Here is a 19,401-nt window from a genome sequence, read left to right as displayed (position 1 = left end):
ACAGTACAACAGAACGGCCAGCCCAGAACAACCTTTTGGTCTGTAACAAACACTTGATCTGGATTCATAAGAGGACGCTCAACAAGAAAGGGACACAGCGTAAACCATTACTGGGAATTACCTTCCTTACCAACCCATGTTTCATAATGAATTCTGAGAAAGGCTAGAGGGGCATTCTTCTACAGCATAAATTGACTAATTTAATATTTGTGTTCTTGTTCTGTTCTTGTTGTTTTGTGCCCGTGCTGATATGATCAGGATGAGAGAGGTTAGAGGAACCACTGCTGGGGCTTTGGAGACACTTAATTCACTTACATGAAGTCAACTCTATTTGCGGTGTGTGTGTGTGTGTGTGGGGGGGGGTGGGGGGTGGCTGGGAGTGTGTGGAGGGGTACATCATTTAATTTGTTAACAATACCAAAATGTGTCATCCACCCACATCACTTTAGCTGTCCTCAATTTTCTGAGTCGCCCACTTGGGTCTAAAATTCAAGGTTACAAAGTTACATTCTGAATGGGAATGCATGGAAAATATCACAAATTCTTGATCATAAATAGCCATGTTTCACAGCCCTAGTTAGCAAGGCTCTCCCCTTTGATCTCCAAAACCTTTCATAGTTGTTGTGCTTCCTGTGTGCAGTTTCATAGTGATGAGAAAGACAGCAGTTCATGTGACGCCTGTCATACTCCATCCTGATACATCCATGACCTACAGTATATACAGGGATACACCGCACACCCACCCACCCACCCACTGACCCACCCACCCACCCAGCCACCCACCCACCCACTGACACACCCACCCACTGACCCACCCACTGACCCACCCAGCCAACCAACCACCCACTGACCCACCCAGCCACCCAGCTACCCACCCACCCAACAAATGTGATTAGTTAGAGAGAGGAACTCGTAAACAGAGAGGAGGTTGCTATGAGACAAAGCGCAGAGGCTGTGACAGAGAGAGAGATCGGGAGCTAGATTTAGGTGTTCTCTGTGTCGCCAGCATTGTGGTGAGGGAAAGCGTGTGTTTACTGTACATGTATGTGTGTGTGTGTGCGCGCGCATGTGTGCGGGTGCCTGGGTGTGCGTGTATGTGGTCCGAGGACTGACGTGTGCCATCTGGAGTACTCTACAAAGCAATTCAGTGTCTATAAGCCATGTCTGAAGGGTTCGTGGTATTAAAAGCAATGCCAGTGTAAGAGCTGATCTCCTATGAATACATATTCTATAGAACAATGTGTTAACTTAATTAACTGCATAACATAGCACAGGTACTGTAGATAGAGAGAGACAGAGAAGTAGACAGAGAGGTGAAGAGGTACTTTGACTCAAAGCAGAAGCCAGTACACGGTATGTGGACACTTACTACATGTGATATTCTGCTTCCCTCTAGTGGTCTGTGAGGAGAGAATGAGAGCGAAAGGAAACGAGAGACTCAATGCAGACAGAACAGGAACATCACGCAACACCCGATGTGCAAAATACCACAGGCACTGGAACTTTTATAAATATTCAACATTAAGTACTGATTCATATGTACAGATATTGTACAGCGAGATTCCTAGCTTTTACAGCAGCTGCAAGGCAAAATGCGCCGATAAGACTGTTAGAAATAAAATAAAATAAAATAAAAACAAGAACTGGCCCTGAAAGCTTCTATTGTTATGCAGTAGATACAAATAGTTATTAATATTTTTTATTTTTGGGGGGGCTCTTTGAAAATATAATACACACAAGTGAATGGATAAGGTCCCTGTGACTCTTTGGGGGGCATTGCTTTCAGCACCAACAAAGATAAAAGCATTGCACCACTACTGACCATTTCAACTCACAAACCTGATTGTGATGACGGATTTCCCTCAATGAACCATCCAATTCACATTAACCCCAACTGCATATGATACTATATATTAACAGAGAGATGTGTAATCGTTTTGTAAAAATCACATAGAATCCAATAGAGCACCAATATAATCCAATAGAGTTGTCAGCAATGGCCCTCCATAGTCCCCCAGAGCTCTTACTCATTGACTCTCTCTGAGAAGCAGCAGAAAGAAGCATGTGAAATAGACCCACTGAGTCTGACATTGATGAGTCATGGACCTTGGCAGCACTATGCTAACCCACTATTCCAGAGTTTTAACACAACCAGGAGAAGGAATATTCTGGGGGATGTGAGATACTTGGGGTTTTATCTTTCTAGTCTAAAAGTGGCTTCTTCTTCTTGTCTCCTTTCTTTCATCTGCACTGATCTGAAAGGGGGGGTAACAGGATATGTGAATGCACTACGGTAGATATCCACCAGGTACTTGCTTTCACCATTCCAGCTCTTTATCATCTGTGCAGACGACGTTAAGGAGCCGAAAGGAGAGGAAGACACTTTAAACTATTGACATGCACCCCTGGTGTTTTGATGTGGCATAGTCTGTTTTTATATCTCCAAACCTCCAGTGTGCAGAGTGTCTGTCTGCCCTGATTCAGAAAGGTTGCATCCCAAATGGTAGTCTATTCCCTTTATAATGCACTACTTTGGACCAGGGCCTATAGGGTGCCATTTGGGACATACCCCTAGACACAGACACATAGGGACACTTCCTATCTAGTATGTCTCATTATATGGGATCAGAGTGGTATCAATGTATTAATGTCTATGTGACTCAAAGAGCGGATATATCAACTGCAGTAACAGGCTGTAATTTAACATGGTGTGTCAGATCTGTTTGGGATGAGCTTAATAAAATCAAATGTATTGGTCACATAAACATGGTTAGCAGATGTTATTGTGAGTGTAGCGAAATGCTTGTGCTTCTAGTTCCGACAGTGCAGCAATATCTAGCAAGTAATATCTAACAGTTCTACAACAAAAACCTAATACACACAAATCTAAGTGAAGAATAGAATAAGAATATATTAATATATGGATGAGCTTACATGGGTCCTTAAGTGCTGCTGGGGAATAAGACTTAATTTAAATTAAACTTAATTTAAATATAAGGACTTTATTGAATATCCAACTATTCACACCCTGATTTTATCCAGGTGTGTGCTGCTTATGAAAGAGAAATACATCTTTACTGTATGTGCCTTGCTCTTAAACACACTGGGGGAGGTTTGGAGAGATAAAAGTTTTCCTTGTTAAGGTGCGAGTCCAAGAGGATGTACGGTCCACATCACATCTGGCTCTCCTCTCAGCCTTACAACAAGACCTCCGCTTTGGATCGGAAAGTGTTTCAGATTCGTATCCTAAAGGGACTTTGTTTTATTTAAAACAACTGTGCAAACATCTGGCTTTGGTTTTTTCTATCCACAGAGTTCAGTCTGCCGTGTGGCTGTATGCCTGTCTGTCTTTCTGGTGTGTGTGTTTGTGTGTGTGTGTAAACAAATAGGTCAGTGTGTATGTCTGTATGTCTGTACCATGGCTCTGGGTGTGTGATAGGTCAGTACCTGATAGAGAGCACCAAGGCAGGTTAAGGGTTAAATAATAACTCCAGTCTGTTAGCAGACGTAGGTACATCTCTATAAGAGAAATCAAGGGAGGGTTAGGGAGGAGGGAAGGTCTGTCATCATCAAGCAGCACCACTCTGGGCCCGCTTCATCCTCAACAGAAAGTTCCTCTTCTCCTCCAGGAGTTCCTGGATGCGTTTGTTCCGTGTTCTCTCCTGGAGGAACACGCGGCTCCGTCTGGGGATCAGGTTGTTTTGGGAGATGACGTTGTCTACTCCGATGATCCGGTTGTAGGGAACGTCAATGGAGTTGTTTTCGCTGGTCTCCTCCTGGAGGCTTGGCGACCACATGGTCTTTTTGGTGGTTGTTGTTGTTGTCGTCATGGCGATGGTAGTTGTGGGAGGCGGGGCTGTCATTTGCTCTGTCATTAACTCTGTTGTTGGCTCTTCCGTGGTTGTAGTGGGAACAGTGGAACTCACAGATATGTACTCTGTGGTCTCCGGCCAATCAAGGGTGGTCATATCTATGATGTCATCCCTGGGGACTGTAGGAATCATCACTGTCATCACTGTGATGTCATCATCATAAGGCATTGTTCCACTTGGCATTGTGACATCACCATATGGTGTGGTTCCGCTGTGCATTGTGACATCAGTGCCATAGGACACGGTTCCACTAGGTATTATGACATCACCACCGCTGGACATTGTGACATCAGTGTATGGGATGGTTCCACTGGGCGATGTCACATCTTCAAAGTAGTTGGTTTCAGTTGGCTTTATGACATCATCCATGTAGTATGGGCTGCTGGGAGTTGTGGTTTCTGCCCCTGTTATGTCATAGGTGTGAATGGGGGTCACTGTGGTGTCGTTGCTGATAAAGGTGATGTTAACGGTTGAGTCAGTGAAAAGGTTGCTGGGAGTTGTAGTGTATATGCTGGTGCTAGTGGAGAGGGTGAAGGAGGGGTAACTTCTGGTTGTGTCTCTGGGGGTCACACTGTGCTCTGGGGTCATGTGTATGGGGATGGGGTATGTGGTGAAGTATGGGTGGGGTGTTGTATAGGTGTGTGTTGTGCTCATCGGGCGTGGCGTGGTATAAGGTATATGCATAGTTCTTCTTGGATGAACTGTGGGCTGATGGGGGGTGTTGTTGTCCTTGGGCCAAGGCAGAGGCCGAGGCCGAGGCAGGGGGCGAGGCAGCGGGCGAGCTGTGACCTGGGGCGGGGCGCTGGTGGTCAGGCTTCTGTCAGTCACGTTGCTGCAGGACTTGCAGCACATGCGCTTGTAGCCCGGCAGAGCGCAGTAGCGGATCAGCATCTCCATGCGACAGAACACTGACCTGTCTCCATGACAACGCTGCTTGCCTGTGGGCGAGAGAACACAGAGCTGAGACTGGGCCAGACTGGCGATGGAGCTGTGTGTGTGTGCATGAGTATATGCATGTATGTATGTATGTATGTATGTATGTATGTATGTGTGTGTGTGTGTGTATGTTTACACACGGTGCAGAATAAAGCAGTATAGGTAGTAAAGCCAGACCATTAGCAGGTAGCGCAGGATGGAAAAAGACGAAGAAGGAAACCCAAGCAGCATCGACAGCAGAGAGTCTATAGATTAGTCTATAGCAACTGAAGAAGAGTGGAGTGGGCTCTTGTGTTGTGGTGCTGGAACAGTAACCTGGCTCTTCAGACCAAACGGACATTTTCTGACATCTCATCTGTCGTCTTTATTAGTTTCAGATTATTACATCAATATCACTTTATTAATATTTCTAATGCAAGAGGGCGGATCTTATTTAATCTGTCTTTCATTATTACTTTCATGGCATTATCACTTTATTAGACAATGTTTAAGCCTTTGTAAGGTTGGATCAATCTTTGAGTTGAGTTCCACTTGAAGCTTGTGATGTGCTCCTCCTCACACAAAGTCAAACCATCACAAACTCAGGAGGAGAGAGAGTGAGAGCGCTTTTTAAAATATTTTTTTATTTATACAACTTTGCAGTTGATAATGACAGGAACTGAAACAATGAGATGTACTCTCTCCTCAATATATAGATATATTATTTTCTTAAGAAAAATAAATAAACTGTATCGAAAGGTACAAGTTCACAGTCACTTTGGTAAAACACTTCATTACTTGGAAATCAACCAATCAATCAGTTTAGTTAATCAATTGATAATAAGTAAAATTAATAAATTACATAAATTAATACATAGATTTTGAAGTTGAATAAATAAAATACAGAATTATCCATGATGAATGACGTAAAAACTGGAATGGCACGTTTAAGTGTCATATGAAACATTTACAAAACATTAATACATTTTTCCCTGATAAATCAAAGTGCATATAGACGCAGTGCACATAGTCCTTCTGAATGTTTCCCCGACGTCAATCCAACGTCAATCCAACGTCAGCCCAACGTCAGCCAGCCCCACCCATCAGGCTAGTGAAGCCACGAAACAGTTACCCATAGTATAGAATATTATATATATTTTTTCCATAAGTAATAAGATAACAGTCATGAACATTATTAAACACAGTCAACACCAATGTTATATACAGTATCGCACTGCAAGGTCTGGCATCATTGGCCTCCTACCGTCCGACTCCAGCACGAAACCTCAGATAGCTTGCTACATTATCACAACAGAAACATGTGATCACAATACAATGACAAGCCTGATGTGTTTTTCTAGATGCCGTCGTCAGTGTGTCGATCGATACCCTAGGCCCTTTGTAAACCGTACGCCAGTGGTCAGACCAAGTTCCAAACCCTATGTTTGTTGTAGGTTCTGATGGTTTTCGTGTGAGTTTGCTTGTTGGTTTGAAGCTGCCTCTAAGTGATTAATACATGTTTTGATGAGTAAAGCCATCTCTTTCACAGATAAATGCCATTACATTCAATCCAAGATAAGGCATTGTTCATGTGTTTATTGTTCATCACAAAAGGAAAAACAAAATTTAATGATTTTCAAATGAAGGTTTATGAGGTATTTCTGTATCAGAGTTGTATGTCTATGAGAAGCCTGCATGAACACACACACTCACATATGCACACACACACAAGCATGCACAGACACGCATCAACACACACACAGTCATGCAAACACACACACTCTCTCTCTCACACACACACTCACACACACACACTCATATGAGCTCAAACGGCTAAGGGATGCAAATGTGAATGACAAAAACGTGATCCTTTCCCTAAAGAAAATAACAAGCAACAGTAAACCACTTATCCATCTGAGAAAATGGAGAGGCAACTAACTGACCAAGTCCTGCATAATATAGGTCTATACCCCCTTCCCCCCTAACACTTTACTATTTTTTAATATTTACTTCTGTGTTCATGTAAAATCAATAAAAAAATACACATAACAGTCAAGGATCGAAGTGATCAATAGCAGTCCGTAGGTTTAGGCAAATAAGCTACAGCTTATTCATGGTAAAACATTATTATTATTCATATTATTGTTACTCATATAGATTTGAGATGTATATATATATATATATATATATATATATATAAATACAAATATATTTATAGATATAAATACAAATATATTTATAGATGTATTTGTTTTAAAGTTTGCAAGCACAAATAAGCTGCATTTATTGAACTTTAATATAACAGTCAAAGAGAGGATGGTTGATGAGGTGGTGAAATGGGAAGCAACCTCACATGGTAAAACTACCCTGTTTTATTAGCATTTTACTCTTCTGCACTCTTGGCCTCTTCACCCAACAGCTCTGTATATAATAATCCTAAAAAGTGTTTGTTTGTGTCAACTCCCGTCCCTGTGCTGAATTCCTGTCAGTCTGAGAATGGAACCTAGAACGAGATAAATCTTTGTTCTCATTCTACGATGGAACCAGGATGTGAGATGAGCACTTTAGCAAAGATGTCCTCATTGTGACAAGATCACATTCACAATAAAGCTTTTTTAACGTTTTTTTTTTTAAATCTTTTTTTTTTCTTCTCTTCGTTATTTTCACACTTGTCGCCCCCCAAACGATGACGGACCGGTGACAAAAAAATTGCACCCTCATCTCAGGAGCGTGAACCATGATGACTCGCAGCTAGCTCGCGCAAAACATGGCCGCCAAACAGAGGGGCCTCTCACGACTCACTGGCTCATCCACGCCACTAAGAGCCGCCAATCAAACCTGCTCGCCTTGTTCCATTTCCACCTTCTCTTCAATGTTTAAATGTTTTTCTTTTTAGTTTCGACTGGCCAGCGGTTACAACACAATGCTCCACAAAGGAGAGAGAGAGATAAGAGAATAGAGAGACAGAGCAAGAGAGAACCAACCAACCAATCAGCACACAGGAGCCAGAGACCTCCCCCAATCAGAGCTGTCTCAGACACAGAGCGAGAGAGACACATACGCCCCAACAGAGAAGCGAAAAGCTGGCGCTCCCTCGCGGGCGCGGCCACAGGCACGGACACGGGGGGAGGGGTTGGGGGTGGTCAGGGGGTGAGCCTGCCCCCGGGGCCCCTAGCCCAGGCCTGTTGCAGGGTGAAGAGGACAGAGAGAGAGGGCAAGGTCCAGGTCAGGACCACCATGCACCGGAGGCCGGGCCCAGAGCTATAAAGGGATGGTTTTTTACGTGAGCTGTTCCTCTGGTAGGGCAAGTCTGGGTCGGGACGGGACAGCCACTGGATCAGGATGTTGCCGTTGTTATTCAGGTCCGACGAGCCTCCTGGAGATAGAGAAAGGAGGGAATAACATCAGAGAGGAAAATTAGTATGAGTTCATCAGGAGAGACTTATACTCTCCACTGATTTCTTAAAAATAAATCGTTGTGTATAGCATAATGGGGCCAGGCCATAATACTCACTGGGACAGGGCGCCAGGCGACAAATGCGTATGGTGTCTGGCTTGCTGTCCAGACAGAGACCGATGGTGTTGTCACGCGTGTGACACAACGCCAGCCTCTGCTGTGTCCCATTGGCACATGTCACTGAGCACTGTGGTCACACGAGCACAGAGGAAAAGTGTGAGAATAGGCTATACACAACAACCTCCAACATCATAAACACACACACACACCTACACACACACAGACTCCATACCACACATCTACATGCATACAAACTAAATAATACACCCATATAGCCCTATGTATTCATCGACCAGAACCCCCCTCTACCCTCAGCACTCCATCCTTACCTGTGACCAGGGCCCTACTCTCCACTGTGCAGGGCAGAGCTCTCTGTTGCAGGGCCTGCGTGCCTCAGGCCGGTCGTCATTGCAGTACTTGCTGTGAATGGAGCGCTTGTTGCCATTGTCTAAGGGCTGAACACAGCGAACGGACCTCATCTGGTACCCTGTTTTACCACACGTCTTACTGCACGGCTCCCACGGACCATCCTCCCAGCTACAAAGACACAAAGAACAAGAGGGAGTTAGAGGGAGGTACAGACAAAAACATACCTCGCCTGGTTCCATTTCGGCCACTAGCCCTTTACTCTCCAACCTCTTTGGTGTTCACAGGTTCAGTGTAGGGACCAAGGAGTGAAATGGAACAGGGCCATCCTCTATGTAAACATGTGGTAATCGTGGTAAACATGAAAATCAACCACACAAACATATCCATACGTACATGGGCTGGGAGCACTCCTTCTGGTTGCAGTCTCTGCTGATGGCGCGAGGCTTTTTGATGTTCTCACAGTAGCGTCGGTGGACCATTTTACTGTCCGCTCTCCTTCTACAGCCGTACCGGGTATACTGCTTACCTTTTCAGGCAGGACACACACAAACATCTGTTAGACAAAGATCTCCACATCCAAATCTCCTATCATGTTCCCCAGTCCCCCGGTGTCTTCCTGTGCTAGCGGTGTCACGGTAAAATACCTCCCCCACAGGGCTTGGAGCAGTAGGACCATTTCTTCAGGGCCCACTCGTAGAAGGAGGTGTCATCCAGCAGCATGTTGTTCTCTATGGCAGACAGCAGGTCCATGTGGATTATGTACTTATAGGACAGGGTCACCTTGGCATCTCCATGGGACTGCACCTGGACACAGGGAAACAACAGCACAATCATATTAGTACAGGTGTTATGTATGAAGCAAAAGTCAGGACTGGAAATGTCATAAACTCAAAGGTAGCGGTGACGTAATTCTGGACCATCAATATTAAGCTATAACAATCATATATGGTAAGAATTTAGTGTGTGTTTTGTGACTTGTATGTGCGTGTGTGTGTGTGTACCATGATGAGGACCCCGTGTCTGAGTGGTCCGTTGGTCTGTAGTGTCTCCTTGTCATGGTCATTATTCATGTATTCCCACTCCACACCCTTCTCTATGACCGCACGGGATTCTGGGAGGTCTCCCTCCGCATTCAGGAAGAACTGTCCTGATGCCTGGTTCTTCACCGCTGGGGAGGGAGGTGGAGTTATAAACTGGAATACTCACGCTTACACACACACTCACACACGCAGGCACGCACACACAAACATACACACACACCCACCCACACACACACATTCACAAACACGCACATATTTCATACCTAGGATGTGTGCGGTTGGCTTAATCTCTTGGATCAGTAGGTGTCTCGCCCCTCGAGGGATTTCAAGTACTTTGAGGAAACCTGAAATGAAAACACCACATTTCCCTGAGGTCCAGACACCCACAGAGGAGACATCTTTTCAACTTGGTCAGGATACATTTTCATTCAACTTTATTGTTCGTCTGAGGAGCACAGGGTTAATTTCTGTGCACAGGGTTCATTTCTGTGCCCTCACTTGCTTCAAATACAATTTTAACTGCTCTTAGTTTTGCCAGCCAGGGTCAACAACAGTCAATTCCAGGAAATGCATCAAAATTAGTTTTTTTCCTTATTTCAGCTGGATGATATTTATTTAATATGAGGTCATGGTATAGTGTTTACGTCACCGTTGGGCGGTGATCCTGCTCATATGGTAATGCTTTGAACAGGACATGATTCTGGCCAGGGCCAAACCCACAAAGCGTCTCAGAGTAGGAGTTCTGATCTAGGATCAGTCCATATAATATCATTCATTATGGTCTAAAAAGCTAAACTGATCCTAGAGCAGCAGTCCTACTCGGAGAGGCTTTGTTGATTTGGGCCCAGCTCTCCATGTGACCAGTAGAGGGGGCTCTTTAGTTAGATATCCAGTGAAGTTGTGACCACATCATCAGAATAGGACTCAGACCAGGAAAACAACCTCATCTATCTCACTTCCTGCACTGTTTTCATGCTCTTTCATGTTCCAGGGTCTGACAACTCAGCTACATATTACCTCATTGGTCTCAGTCTGCCACAGTGGTGTGTTTGTGTGTGAGTGTGTGTGTGTGTGTGTGCCTGTGTGTGTGTGTGTGTGTACCTTGTTTCTTGGCACTGCGGGTGAAGTTGCCCTTGATGATCTTGCAGCTGGAGTTGTCTCCTCCACAGACACCACATTTATCCTCCTGTTGGGAGGACCCTACCACGCTGTCACAGCCCACTTTCTGCAACACACACGCAGGCATGCCGCACACACACATGCACAAACACACACACACGCACACACACATGCACAGACACACACACACAACTAGAGTAAATATGGACACACACATAAACTTCACAAAGTTATTAACACTGACGCACACCTCACACAGTTACACACACATAATTAGGGTTGCAATATTTTTTGTAACCCTACATATATTTAAAAACAAACACACTGACATATTTATGGGCACACACACTAACCTCACAGGCCCCGCGCACACACACGCTGTAGGGGTCTTTATATGAGCAGCGCGTGCCGTCTTGGACCAGCCTCTGCATGTTGATCTTGTCTCGGGTCTCCTTGGACTGGCAATGGAGGTGGCAGCGCTGCTTAGCTGCACAACACACACACACACACACACGTTACAATACTTTATTTACATCCATAGTTAGTAGAACAGAACCATACAGAAACATTGTCTTAAGACACAGAGCCCTAATTTTGCCAAGCTTCATCTCCTTTTCCCATGTTGTCCTGCAGTTTGAGTGTGTATATAATGTGACTATATCTGACAGTATTACAAAACAGGCTGTAAAGGGATGTGGATATATACTATATAGGTAAATCACAGGGTCAGTCTGCAGAGAAAACACATGTACGTGGAGGGGAGGGGGAGGTTTAAAGGAGTACAAGGCAGGCCCAGCATATATCCCCTACAATAAGGATACAGCTCAGAGTTATTTACCCTTTGTGTAGGCCATGGAGGATCTCTGTCTAGCCTGTATGTGTTTCTGTAACCTCCCGAGCCAGACGTGTGTATACACCGACTATGCAATAGCTATAAAGTCTTGCATGCAAGATTGGTATTTATGTGGATTTGACCGTTCATTGTGTATGTCTACTTGCTGCAAAACAAATTGCCCAAGGATTGACTCGACCTTGTAAGCCACAGAATCCCTATATGATTTACATTTTAGTCATTTAGCAGACGCGCTTATCCAGAGCGACTAAGTGCATACATTTTTGTACTGGTCCCCCGTGGGAATCGAACCCACAACCGTGGCATTGCAAGGGCCTTGCTCTACCAACTGAGTCACACGGGAACCGAGCTTAGATGACTCTAACTATGTCTTCGGTATGCAATGTTCAGAATGCACTGTGATTACCTTACTGATATTACAAAGTATTAGAAACACTTGTGAGTTCTCATTGACTCATGGTGATGCTATGCCAATACACAGTCCCTCACTCCCTCACTCCTCCAGCCAGAGTCCACAGAGAGGGGCCTGACGCCACAGATCATCCTAGAGGGAGAGAGAGTTCTCTGGTTGAGAGGGGCCGACTGATCGCCCTGACCAGCTGGACGATGACCAAAGTAGCTGGAACAATCAACACTTGTAAAACGTGTGTTTTTGAACTGTAGAGCATTGTTAGGAGGATGTTGATGACTAGAAACACAACATCAACAGTATTTTACAACAGGCGTAATCAATTATTAGATCTGGAGCAAAGTCTAGATTTTCATACAGACTCACTTCTGTTCTCTCACACTATCTCTAAACACTGGAGATGACAACACACTAATGGAATTCATTCTAACCTCTCTCCTTACCTCTCCCTTTTCCCCCTTCTCTTTCTTCCCCTCTTTCTCTCGCCCGCGCATACTTGAGTAAGTTGAGGTCAAATACAGACCCTGGGAAGGCCTTGCTCAAAAGGATGGCATTTAGAAATGACAATGTGGAGAAAAACTATTTAGCATGGGGACTGGATCCGCAAGCCTCACACACTGCAAATACATACTCACACTTATAGATTACGAAAGGGCGTTTTTGGAGATGAAGAGAAAGAAGGGATGTTATGGGAATCCCATTCTGAGTTCTGATGGTTTAAACACATGCAGTATGGCTATGTTCTGTGAGTCACAACAGCTGACTGTCTGAGGAAAGAGGGAGGGAGGGAGAGAGAGAGTGAGAGAGAGAGAGAGAGAGAGAACCACCGACCGACACCGACCGACCGAGACGCCGAACAACACACTGACTGACACACCGACACATCGACCGAACAACTGGCACACTGACCGACCGACACAGACAGACAGGTTGGAAAAGACCTCAGATTACGTCAGTGTGATTAGGCGGAGTGAGATAGGTCAAAGATAGAAGATAGTGTTTTTTTAAAAGGGGTCTTGGAGACGGGTTGTTGTTTTAGAAAGGTTCAAAGACAAGGGTTCTGTTTTTTTAAGATGGGTGCTTTCACACTGGTCAGCAGGAAACCAGCTGTCGGTGACCATAACCCCCACCCCACACACACACACACACATACACACACACACACACACAACATCTGCTGACTTATGCCCACTAGTGGCTCACAACCCACCATTTGGTGAAGTCTGTGTGTAGGCTACTTACGTTCGGTGTGTTCATAAGGCAGCCAGTGGTGCTTGTTGTTGTGGAACTCAAACTCGGGGTCCAAGCTACGGCACTGCTCCTCCCTGAAGTCACTGTACAGCTCCTCACACTCCTGGCTGTTACACAGCTGGAACTGGTAGTTAGCACCAAGACAGGTACGACCTCCATTAGCAGGCCTGGGGAGGACAGGGAAATGTAGAAATGTTTCACTTGGTAAATGTGAACAGTGAATATGTTCTGTTCTGTTAGGACAAGTCCTAATGCTTTTTCACCATGATACTATACAAGTGTTACTAGGTAGATTTCTCAATATTTAGGGTAAAAAAATGTTTAAGTACCTGGGGTTGTCGCATTCACGGGTTCTAAACTGCACCCCTCCTCCACAGGTACGAGTGCAGGACCCAAACTGGCTCCACATGCCCCACCCACCATCCTGCTTTATCATGTCAATGGTCAGCCAGATACAGTGACCTTTGAAGCAGTGCTGTGATAGGACGATAGAGGGGAAGAAACTGTCAGAAGGTATTACTTTTACCATTAGGGTGGTGCGTGTGTGTGCGGTTGTGTGTGTGTGTGTATGTGTGCATGCGTGCGTGTATGTACCTTCCCATCCCCACACACGGTGCCGTCGATGGGCGGCCCTTTCTTGGTCTTGCAAAAGAAGGGGTTGTCAGGGTGGCTGCACCACAGCTGTTTGCAGGGGTCAAACGTCCGGTACTGCAATGGACAGAGAGAGAAGAATCCTCACACACATATCTTCTCACATTATACACACACAGCCAGTAACTGGGTCTTTACCGAAAACATATAGTGTCACCAGACAAGGCAGGTGACCTGCAACAGGTCACTCTTTCTCATATACAGACACCCAGACACTGGGAGGAGCTAGCGTCACAGAACATTCCAGAAATCACCTCAGACACTGGGAGGAGCTAGCATCACAGAACTTTCCAGAAATCACCTCAGACCTACTACACCAGAGAGAACAGATCAACTGGAGCATTGACTGTACTGCACATGTACAAGAAAATATACAAAACCACAATAACATAAGAGTCCAGACGGTAGTGTACTGTAGTAGTCCGTCACTGTTTCACTGTTACAACAACATGGTTGTTCAGGAAGCCAAAGAGCATGCAGACAAAACCAAAGAGGATGAGGCGAGAGAGACTCTCTGACTGAGAGAACCTGCAGCTCTGTGGGGTCAGAGAGGAGCGCAGGGAGAGCAGAAGATGAGGAGTAAGAGGTCAAATGTCAAAAGGTCAAAATGACCTATAATTGGTGCCCAACAGAGTAGGATAATGTTGTCCTTCTTCAGTTTTATGTTCCATGCCTCTAATGGATTTTGGGTACAATTAACTGAAAGTTCTAATAATTTCTAAATGGAGTCTCTGCCTCTTCTTTCTTTCACCCGTTTCCCTCTGTTCCCCCCTCTGTCCCCCTTTCCACAATAACAAAGCCGACCCAGACTCTCTACCCAGAATGACCTCAGGTGACCCCTCCAGTTGTTGGTCACAACAGGGTCAAAGGTCAGCCTGCGGTTGGCACTGATGGCATCAGCCTGGTAGGCTGGCACGCGACACTGCAGGATCCTAAACCTGAACATAGAAAAGCAGCTCTCACTCCAGACCTTTCTTTCTGCCTGGAAAGGACTTCTATTTCTCTTTCTTCCCACCCCTTTTCCAATATCTGTGCCAATGTCGCTTTCTGAATGGCCAAATAGTGACACATAGATTTACAGTAATAGGCGCCGTGTGTGTGTCAGTGTTGAGTTCATTTGCTATGGTTGACTTTTTCTGGCTATGGGATCCAGGAAAGCTGTTTGGGAGAAATCCAGATTTTACTTTTCTCTTTTTCTTTTTGGCACTAAATGAAAACCAAAAAAGTATATGTTTAGAATTCTGCAGAACACATGTCAGTCACGATAATGTGACGATGGGCAGAACGAAAGAACGGAAGATAAACAAGTAACGACGACAACCATACCGATAATCAATCAGAAGAAAAGAAAGTGGCCAGATCGCTCCGAGGGGGGGGTTTGGGGGAGGGTAGGGGGGTAAACCTTACCTGTGTTCCAGCCTGGCCCACCTTTTGCAGCTAAAGGAATGAATGGTTTGACAAGAGAATAAAGGGTAATCTAGCAATGAGTGCAAAACCCTGCAAAGAGTAGGTCAGCTCAACTCTCATCTCTCTATCACAAAACAGCTCCCGAGATAAAAAGACAAGCTGTCTAAAAAGATAAGATCTTCAGTCAGTGTCAAGATACTTTGCGGGATGGACCTATTCAAGTGGGGACTTACACTGAGTATACCAAACATCATGAACACCTTCCTAATATTGAGTTACACCCCCCCCCTTTTTCCCTCAGATCAGCCTCAATTCATCGGAGCATGGATCTGCAAGGTGTCGAAAGATTTCCACAGGGATGCTTGCCCATGTTGAATCCAATGCTTCCCACAGTTGTGTCAAGTTGGCTGGATGTCCTTTGGGTGGTGGACCATTCTTGATACACACTGTAAACTGTTGAGCGTGAAAAACCAAGCAGCATTGCAGATCTTGACACAAACAGATGCACTTGGCACCTACAACCATACCCCGTTCAAAGACACTTAAATATTTTGTCTTGCCCATTCACCCTCTGAATGGCAGACATACACAATCCATGTCTCAATTGTCTCAAGGCTTGAAAATCCTTCTTTAACCTGTCTCCTCCCCTTTATCTACACTGATTGAAGTGAATTTAACAAGTGGCATCAATAAGGGATCGCAGCTTTCACCTGGATTCACCTGGTCAGTCTATGTCATGGAAGGAGCAGGTGTTCTTAATGTTTTGTATACTCAGTGTATATCAGTAGGGACTTCAGTGAGGAGTGAGGACTTGTATTGTATTCCTGTGCGGATATTATCCATGTAACCCTGTTCATCACAGTATCATTGGGGACTGAATTGTGAAGTGGTTCTGAAGTCAAGTGGGTGGCTTTTCAACTACAGGCACCACTACTCTGGGTACTCTGTTAACATATATTAACCTAGTACGTATATATTGGTATTAGCAGTAGTTAGTAAATATGTTAGTATACCACTTGTTCCTTTGGGGAGTTCTTACCGCGGTACACATCATGTAGCCCACGCCGAAGTCGAAGCGACACTGTTCGTTCATGGAGTAGTGCAGACCAGGAAGTCTGGGCAGGGACGGCCAGTTATGTTCGTAGGGGTCATCACGAAGACATTCGTAGGATCTGGGGGAGTCAAAAGAGACATTGTGAGCTAACAGTGCTGTCATATTAATTTCAGGTTTTATATTCAGTGAATAAAAACAGAGTGCCGCGATTCAGTTTTTATATTTGTTGTTTGGAACAATCGAATAATTTCAGTTTAGGACCCTTCTTCAGGCTGCATTAGTTTTTATATGGGATAAATAGTTGTTAATAAAAGCTCTGTATGATGTGAACACTGACAGCCCTATTAAAGTGGAGTTCCGTTTGTTTGTTTGTTTGATGTTGGAGTCATTCAGTTCTGGTGAAAAGGAATTTAAACAAGTTGTAATGTGTGTAAGTGTGTTTATGTGCGTGTGTGTGTGCATGCTTGAGTGCCTGCGTGCGTTTGTGTATGTATACAGTAGGTGTGTGCTAGACTCACTGTAGGTATCGTCCTAGCTCCTGCTGGCTACAGCGTGACCAATGGAAGCGGTGGAAGGCAGCTTGAACCAACGGGGCCATGATGCTCCCCATGTGCACCTCGTCTCCACAGCGATTCCCCTGGCCATCGTGCTCCATACCCAGCCTGGGGGAAGGAGAAAGGGGGAGGGCAGAGGGGAATTCATCAATATGTGGACAGGTATATGTATCTAATTTAATGTTTCATTGTGGATATAAAGTGTGTGTGTGTGTGTGTGTGTGTGTGTGTGAAGGGCGGGCGGGTTGAATAAAGAGAAAACGATGCATTAAAACAATTTATAAATCTATAATTATTGTGCAATTTATATCTATAGGCTACATTGAGGTTTTTCTTTCATTATTTTAATCTGGCATTAGTGTGTAAGCCTAAGCTTTAGGACCAAATATACGCCAAATTGTACGCGCACCAAATACACACCAATCGCCAAATGATTTTGGGAATTTGGGCAGAAAAATATTCAGGAAATAAATGAAGACATTTTTAAGAAAAACATAATTGTTCAAAACATTTTCAAGAGAAAAAAAGGGAACTGTCCAATGCATTTTCTATATTTGCGGGTGTGGGTCGGGTACGGGCTTCAGATTTGAACTTTCTTGCATATAGTCGGGTGGTTGTGGTAGGGTGCAGTTGAACAAACAGCTGACCCGAAAATCAGTAGTGTGTATGTACTCACACATGTCCTGTCTCGTGGGCTACCACAAAGGCAGAAGAAAAACCATCCTCGTGGTTCAGAGTACAGCTCCTCACTGGGTGACACATCCCTGTTACTGGAGCATAACCTGAAGAAGGGATGGAGCGAGGGATGGATGGATGGATGGATGGATGGATGGATGGATGGATGGATGGATGGATGGATGGAGAGAGAGAGAGAGAGAGAGAGAGAGAGAGAGAGAGAGAGAGACGTTGCATGAAGCACTGTGGTCACATTTGAACAAGTAGCAAGTCTCTTGTACGGCTCTCTCAGAGTACATACAGTCTCTGTCACGTTCTCTCATTGGTCTGTTCTCTCTATAGGCTAGCAGGTCCGTTTCTGTAGTCTCTCTGTTCTCTCTAGCAGGTCTGTGGCTATAGTATCTCTGTTCTCCCTAGCAGGTCTGTGGCTGTAGTCTCTCTCTGTGCTCTCTAGCAGGTCTGTGGCTATAGTCTCTCTCTGTTCTCCCTAGCAGGTCTGTGACTGTAGTCTCTCTCTGTGCTCTCTAGCAGGTCTGTGGCTATAGTCTCTCTCTGTTCTCCCTAGCAGGTCTGTGGCTGTAGTCTCTCTCTGTGCTCTCTAGCAGGTCTGTGACTGTAGTCTCTCTGTGCTCTCTAGCAGGTCTGTGGCTGTAGTCTCTCTCTGTGCTCTCTAGCAGGTCTGTGGCTGTAGTCTCTCTCTGTGCTCTCTTGCAGGTCTGTGGCTATAGTCTCTCTCTGTTCTCCCTAGCAGGTCTGTGGCTGTAGTCTCTCTCTGTACTCTCTTGCAGGTCTGTGGCTGTAGTCTCTCTCTGTGCTCTCTAGCAGGTCTGTGACTATAGTCTCTCTCTGTGCTCTCTAGCAGGTCTGTGGCTATAGTCTCTCTCTGTGCTCTCTTGCAGGTCTGTGGCTATAGTCTCTCTCTGTGCTCTCTAGCAGATCTGTGGCTGTAGTCTCTCTCTGTGCTCTCTAGCAGGTCTGTGACTGTAGTCTCTCTCTGTGCTCTCTTGCAGGTCTGTGACTGTAGTCTCTCCGTGTTGTGTTCTTTCTAGCAGGGCTGTGGCTGTAGTGTATTGATTTTCTCTCTAGCTCAAGGCTCAAGCCAAGGGCAGCTGAAGGGCTGCTGTAGACCACTGCTTTAGAGCTACAGAACTCCCTCGAGACACGCTGCTAGCCTGCTCTCACTCTGACTTCACTAAACACCACTAAACCATACGCAACAACACAACAGAACAAAACCATATGGACGTTTGTGTGTGTGTGTTACCCTGCATGCCGGTAGGCCCGAACTCCTGTCGTGTGAGGAATATAGCGTGGTCGTGGTACTCTGCATCTCCTGTGTCCTGTTTCTGCTGCAGGAAGGCCCAGCGACACACATTCTCCAGACTCTGAGATGGGTTCCCCAACTCTATCAGACTCATAGACTATAGAGAGCGAGAGCGAGAGAGAGACAGAGAGAGAGACAGAGAGAGAGACATAGAGAGAGACAGAGACAGAGCAGAAAAGGACAGAGGAGAAAATATTGTAGCAGATGTTCAGTCAGAAGTTCATGTGTCTCTTCAATCAGGCTCAGTCAGTGACAAGAGCGGCTCTAAATGTATAATGCTATTCCTGATGTGTCCAGCAGATGTCAGTATTGCAGTAGCAGTCGGCCACAGGGTGGACCCCCAAGGTGCCAAGGTGAGCTAAAATACCTTTGGTGTTATAGGGTACTTACA

At 45.2% G+C, this 19,401-nt stretch overlaps 1 protein-coding gene across 1 annotated transcript in view; it reads right to left on the bottom strand.

Annotated features, from left to right (window-relative positions):
• Positions 1-2,816: 2,816 nt before the first annotated feature.
• Positions 2,817-19,401, bottom strand: part of LOC121544674 (A disintegrin and metalloproteinase with thrombospondin motifs 2-like) — a 202,993-nt gene continuing 186,408 nt past the window's right edge. Inside the window, exons 6-23 of the mRNA XM_045206588.1 lie at positions 18,951-19,107; positions 17,688-17,793; positions 16,976-17,119; positions 16,443-16,575; positions 15,404-15,433; positions 13,940-14,053; positions 13,675-13,820; positions 13,337-13,512; positions 11,186-11,319; positions 10,815-10,938; positions 9,977-10,057; positions 9,675-9,841; positions 9,318-9,477; positions 9,067-9,199; positions 8,634-8,841; positions 8,302-8,431; positions 8,071-8,163; positions 2,817-4,810 (exon numbers count right to left, since the gene is read on the bottom strand). Of these exons, the coding sequence (XP_045062523.1) occupies positions 3,570-4,810; positions 8,071-8,163; positions 8,302-8,431; positions 8,634-8,841; positions 9,067-9,199; positions 9,318-9,477; positions 9,675-9,841; positions 9,977-10,057; positions 10,815-10,938; positions 11,186-11,319; positions 13,337-13,512; positions 13,675-13,820; positions 13,940-14,053; positions 15,404-15,433; positions 16,443-16,575; positions 16,976-17,119; positions 17,688-17,793; positions 18,951-19,107 (3,477 nt within the window). The 3' untranslated portion in view covers positions 2,817-3,569. The remainder of the gene's footprint in view (positions 4,811-8,070; positions 8,164-8,301; positions 8,432-8,633; positions 8,842-9,066; positions 9,200-9,317; positions 9,478-9,674; positions 9,842-9,976; positions 10,058-10,814; positions 10,939-11,185; positions 11,320-13,336; positions 13,513-13,674; positions 13,821-13,939; positions 14,054-15,403; positions 15,434-16,442; positions 16,576-16,975; positions 17,120-17,687; positions 17,794-18,950; positions 19,108-19,401) is intronic.

This window comes from Coregonus clupeaformis, chromosome 3, assembly GCF_020615455.1.
Source record: "Coregonus clupeaformis isolate EN_2021a chromosome 3, ASM2061545v1, whole genome shotgun sequence".
NCBI classification, from domain to species: domain Eukaryota; kingdom Metazoa; phylum Chordata; class Actinopteri; order Salmoniformes; family Salmonidae; genus Coregonus; species Coregonus clupeaformis.
The sequence above is the reverse complement of the archived record's forward strand: the minus strand, read 5'-3'. Positions and strand labels throughout refer to the sequence as shown.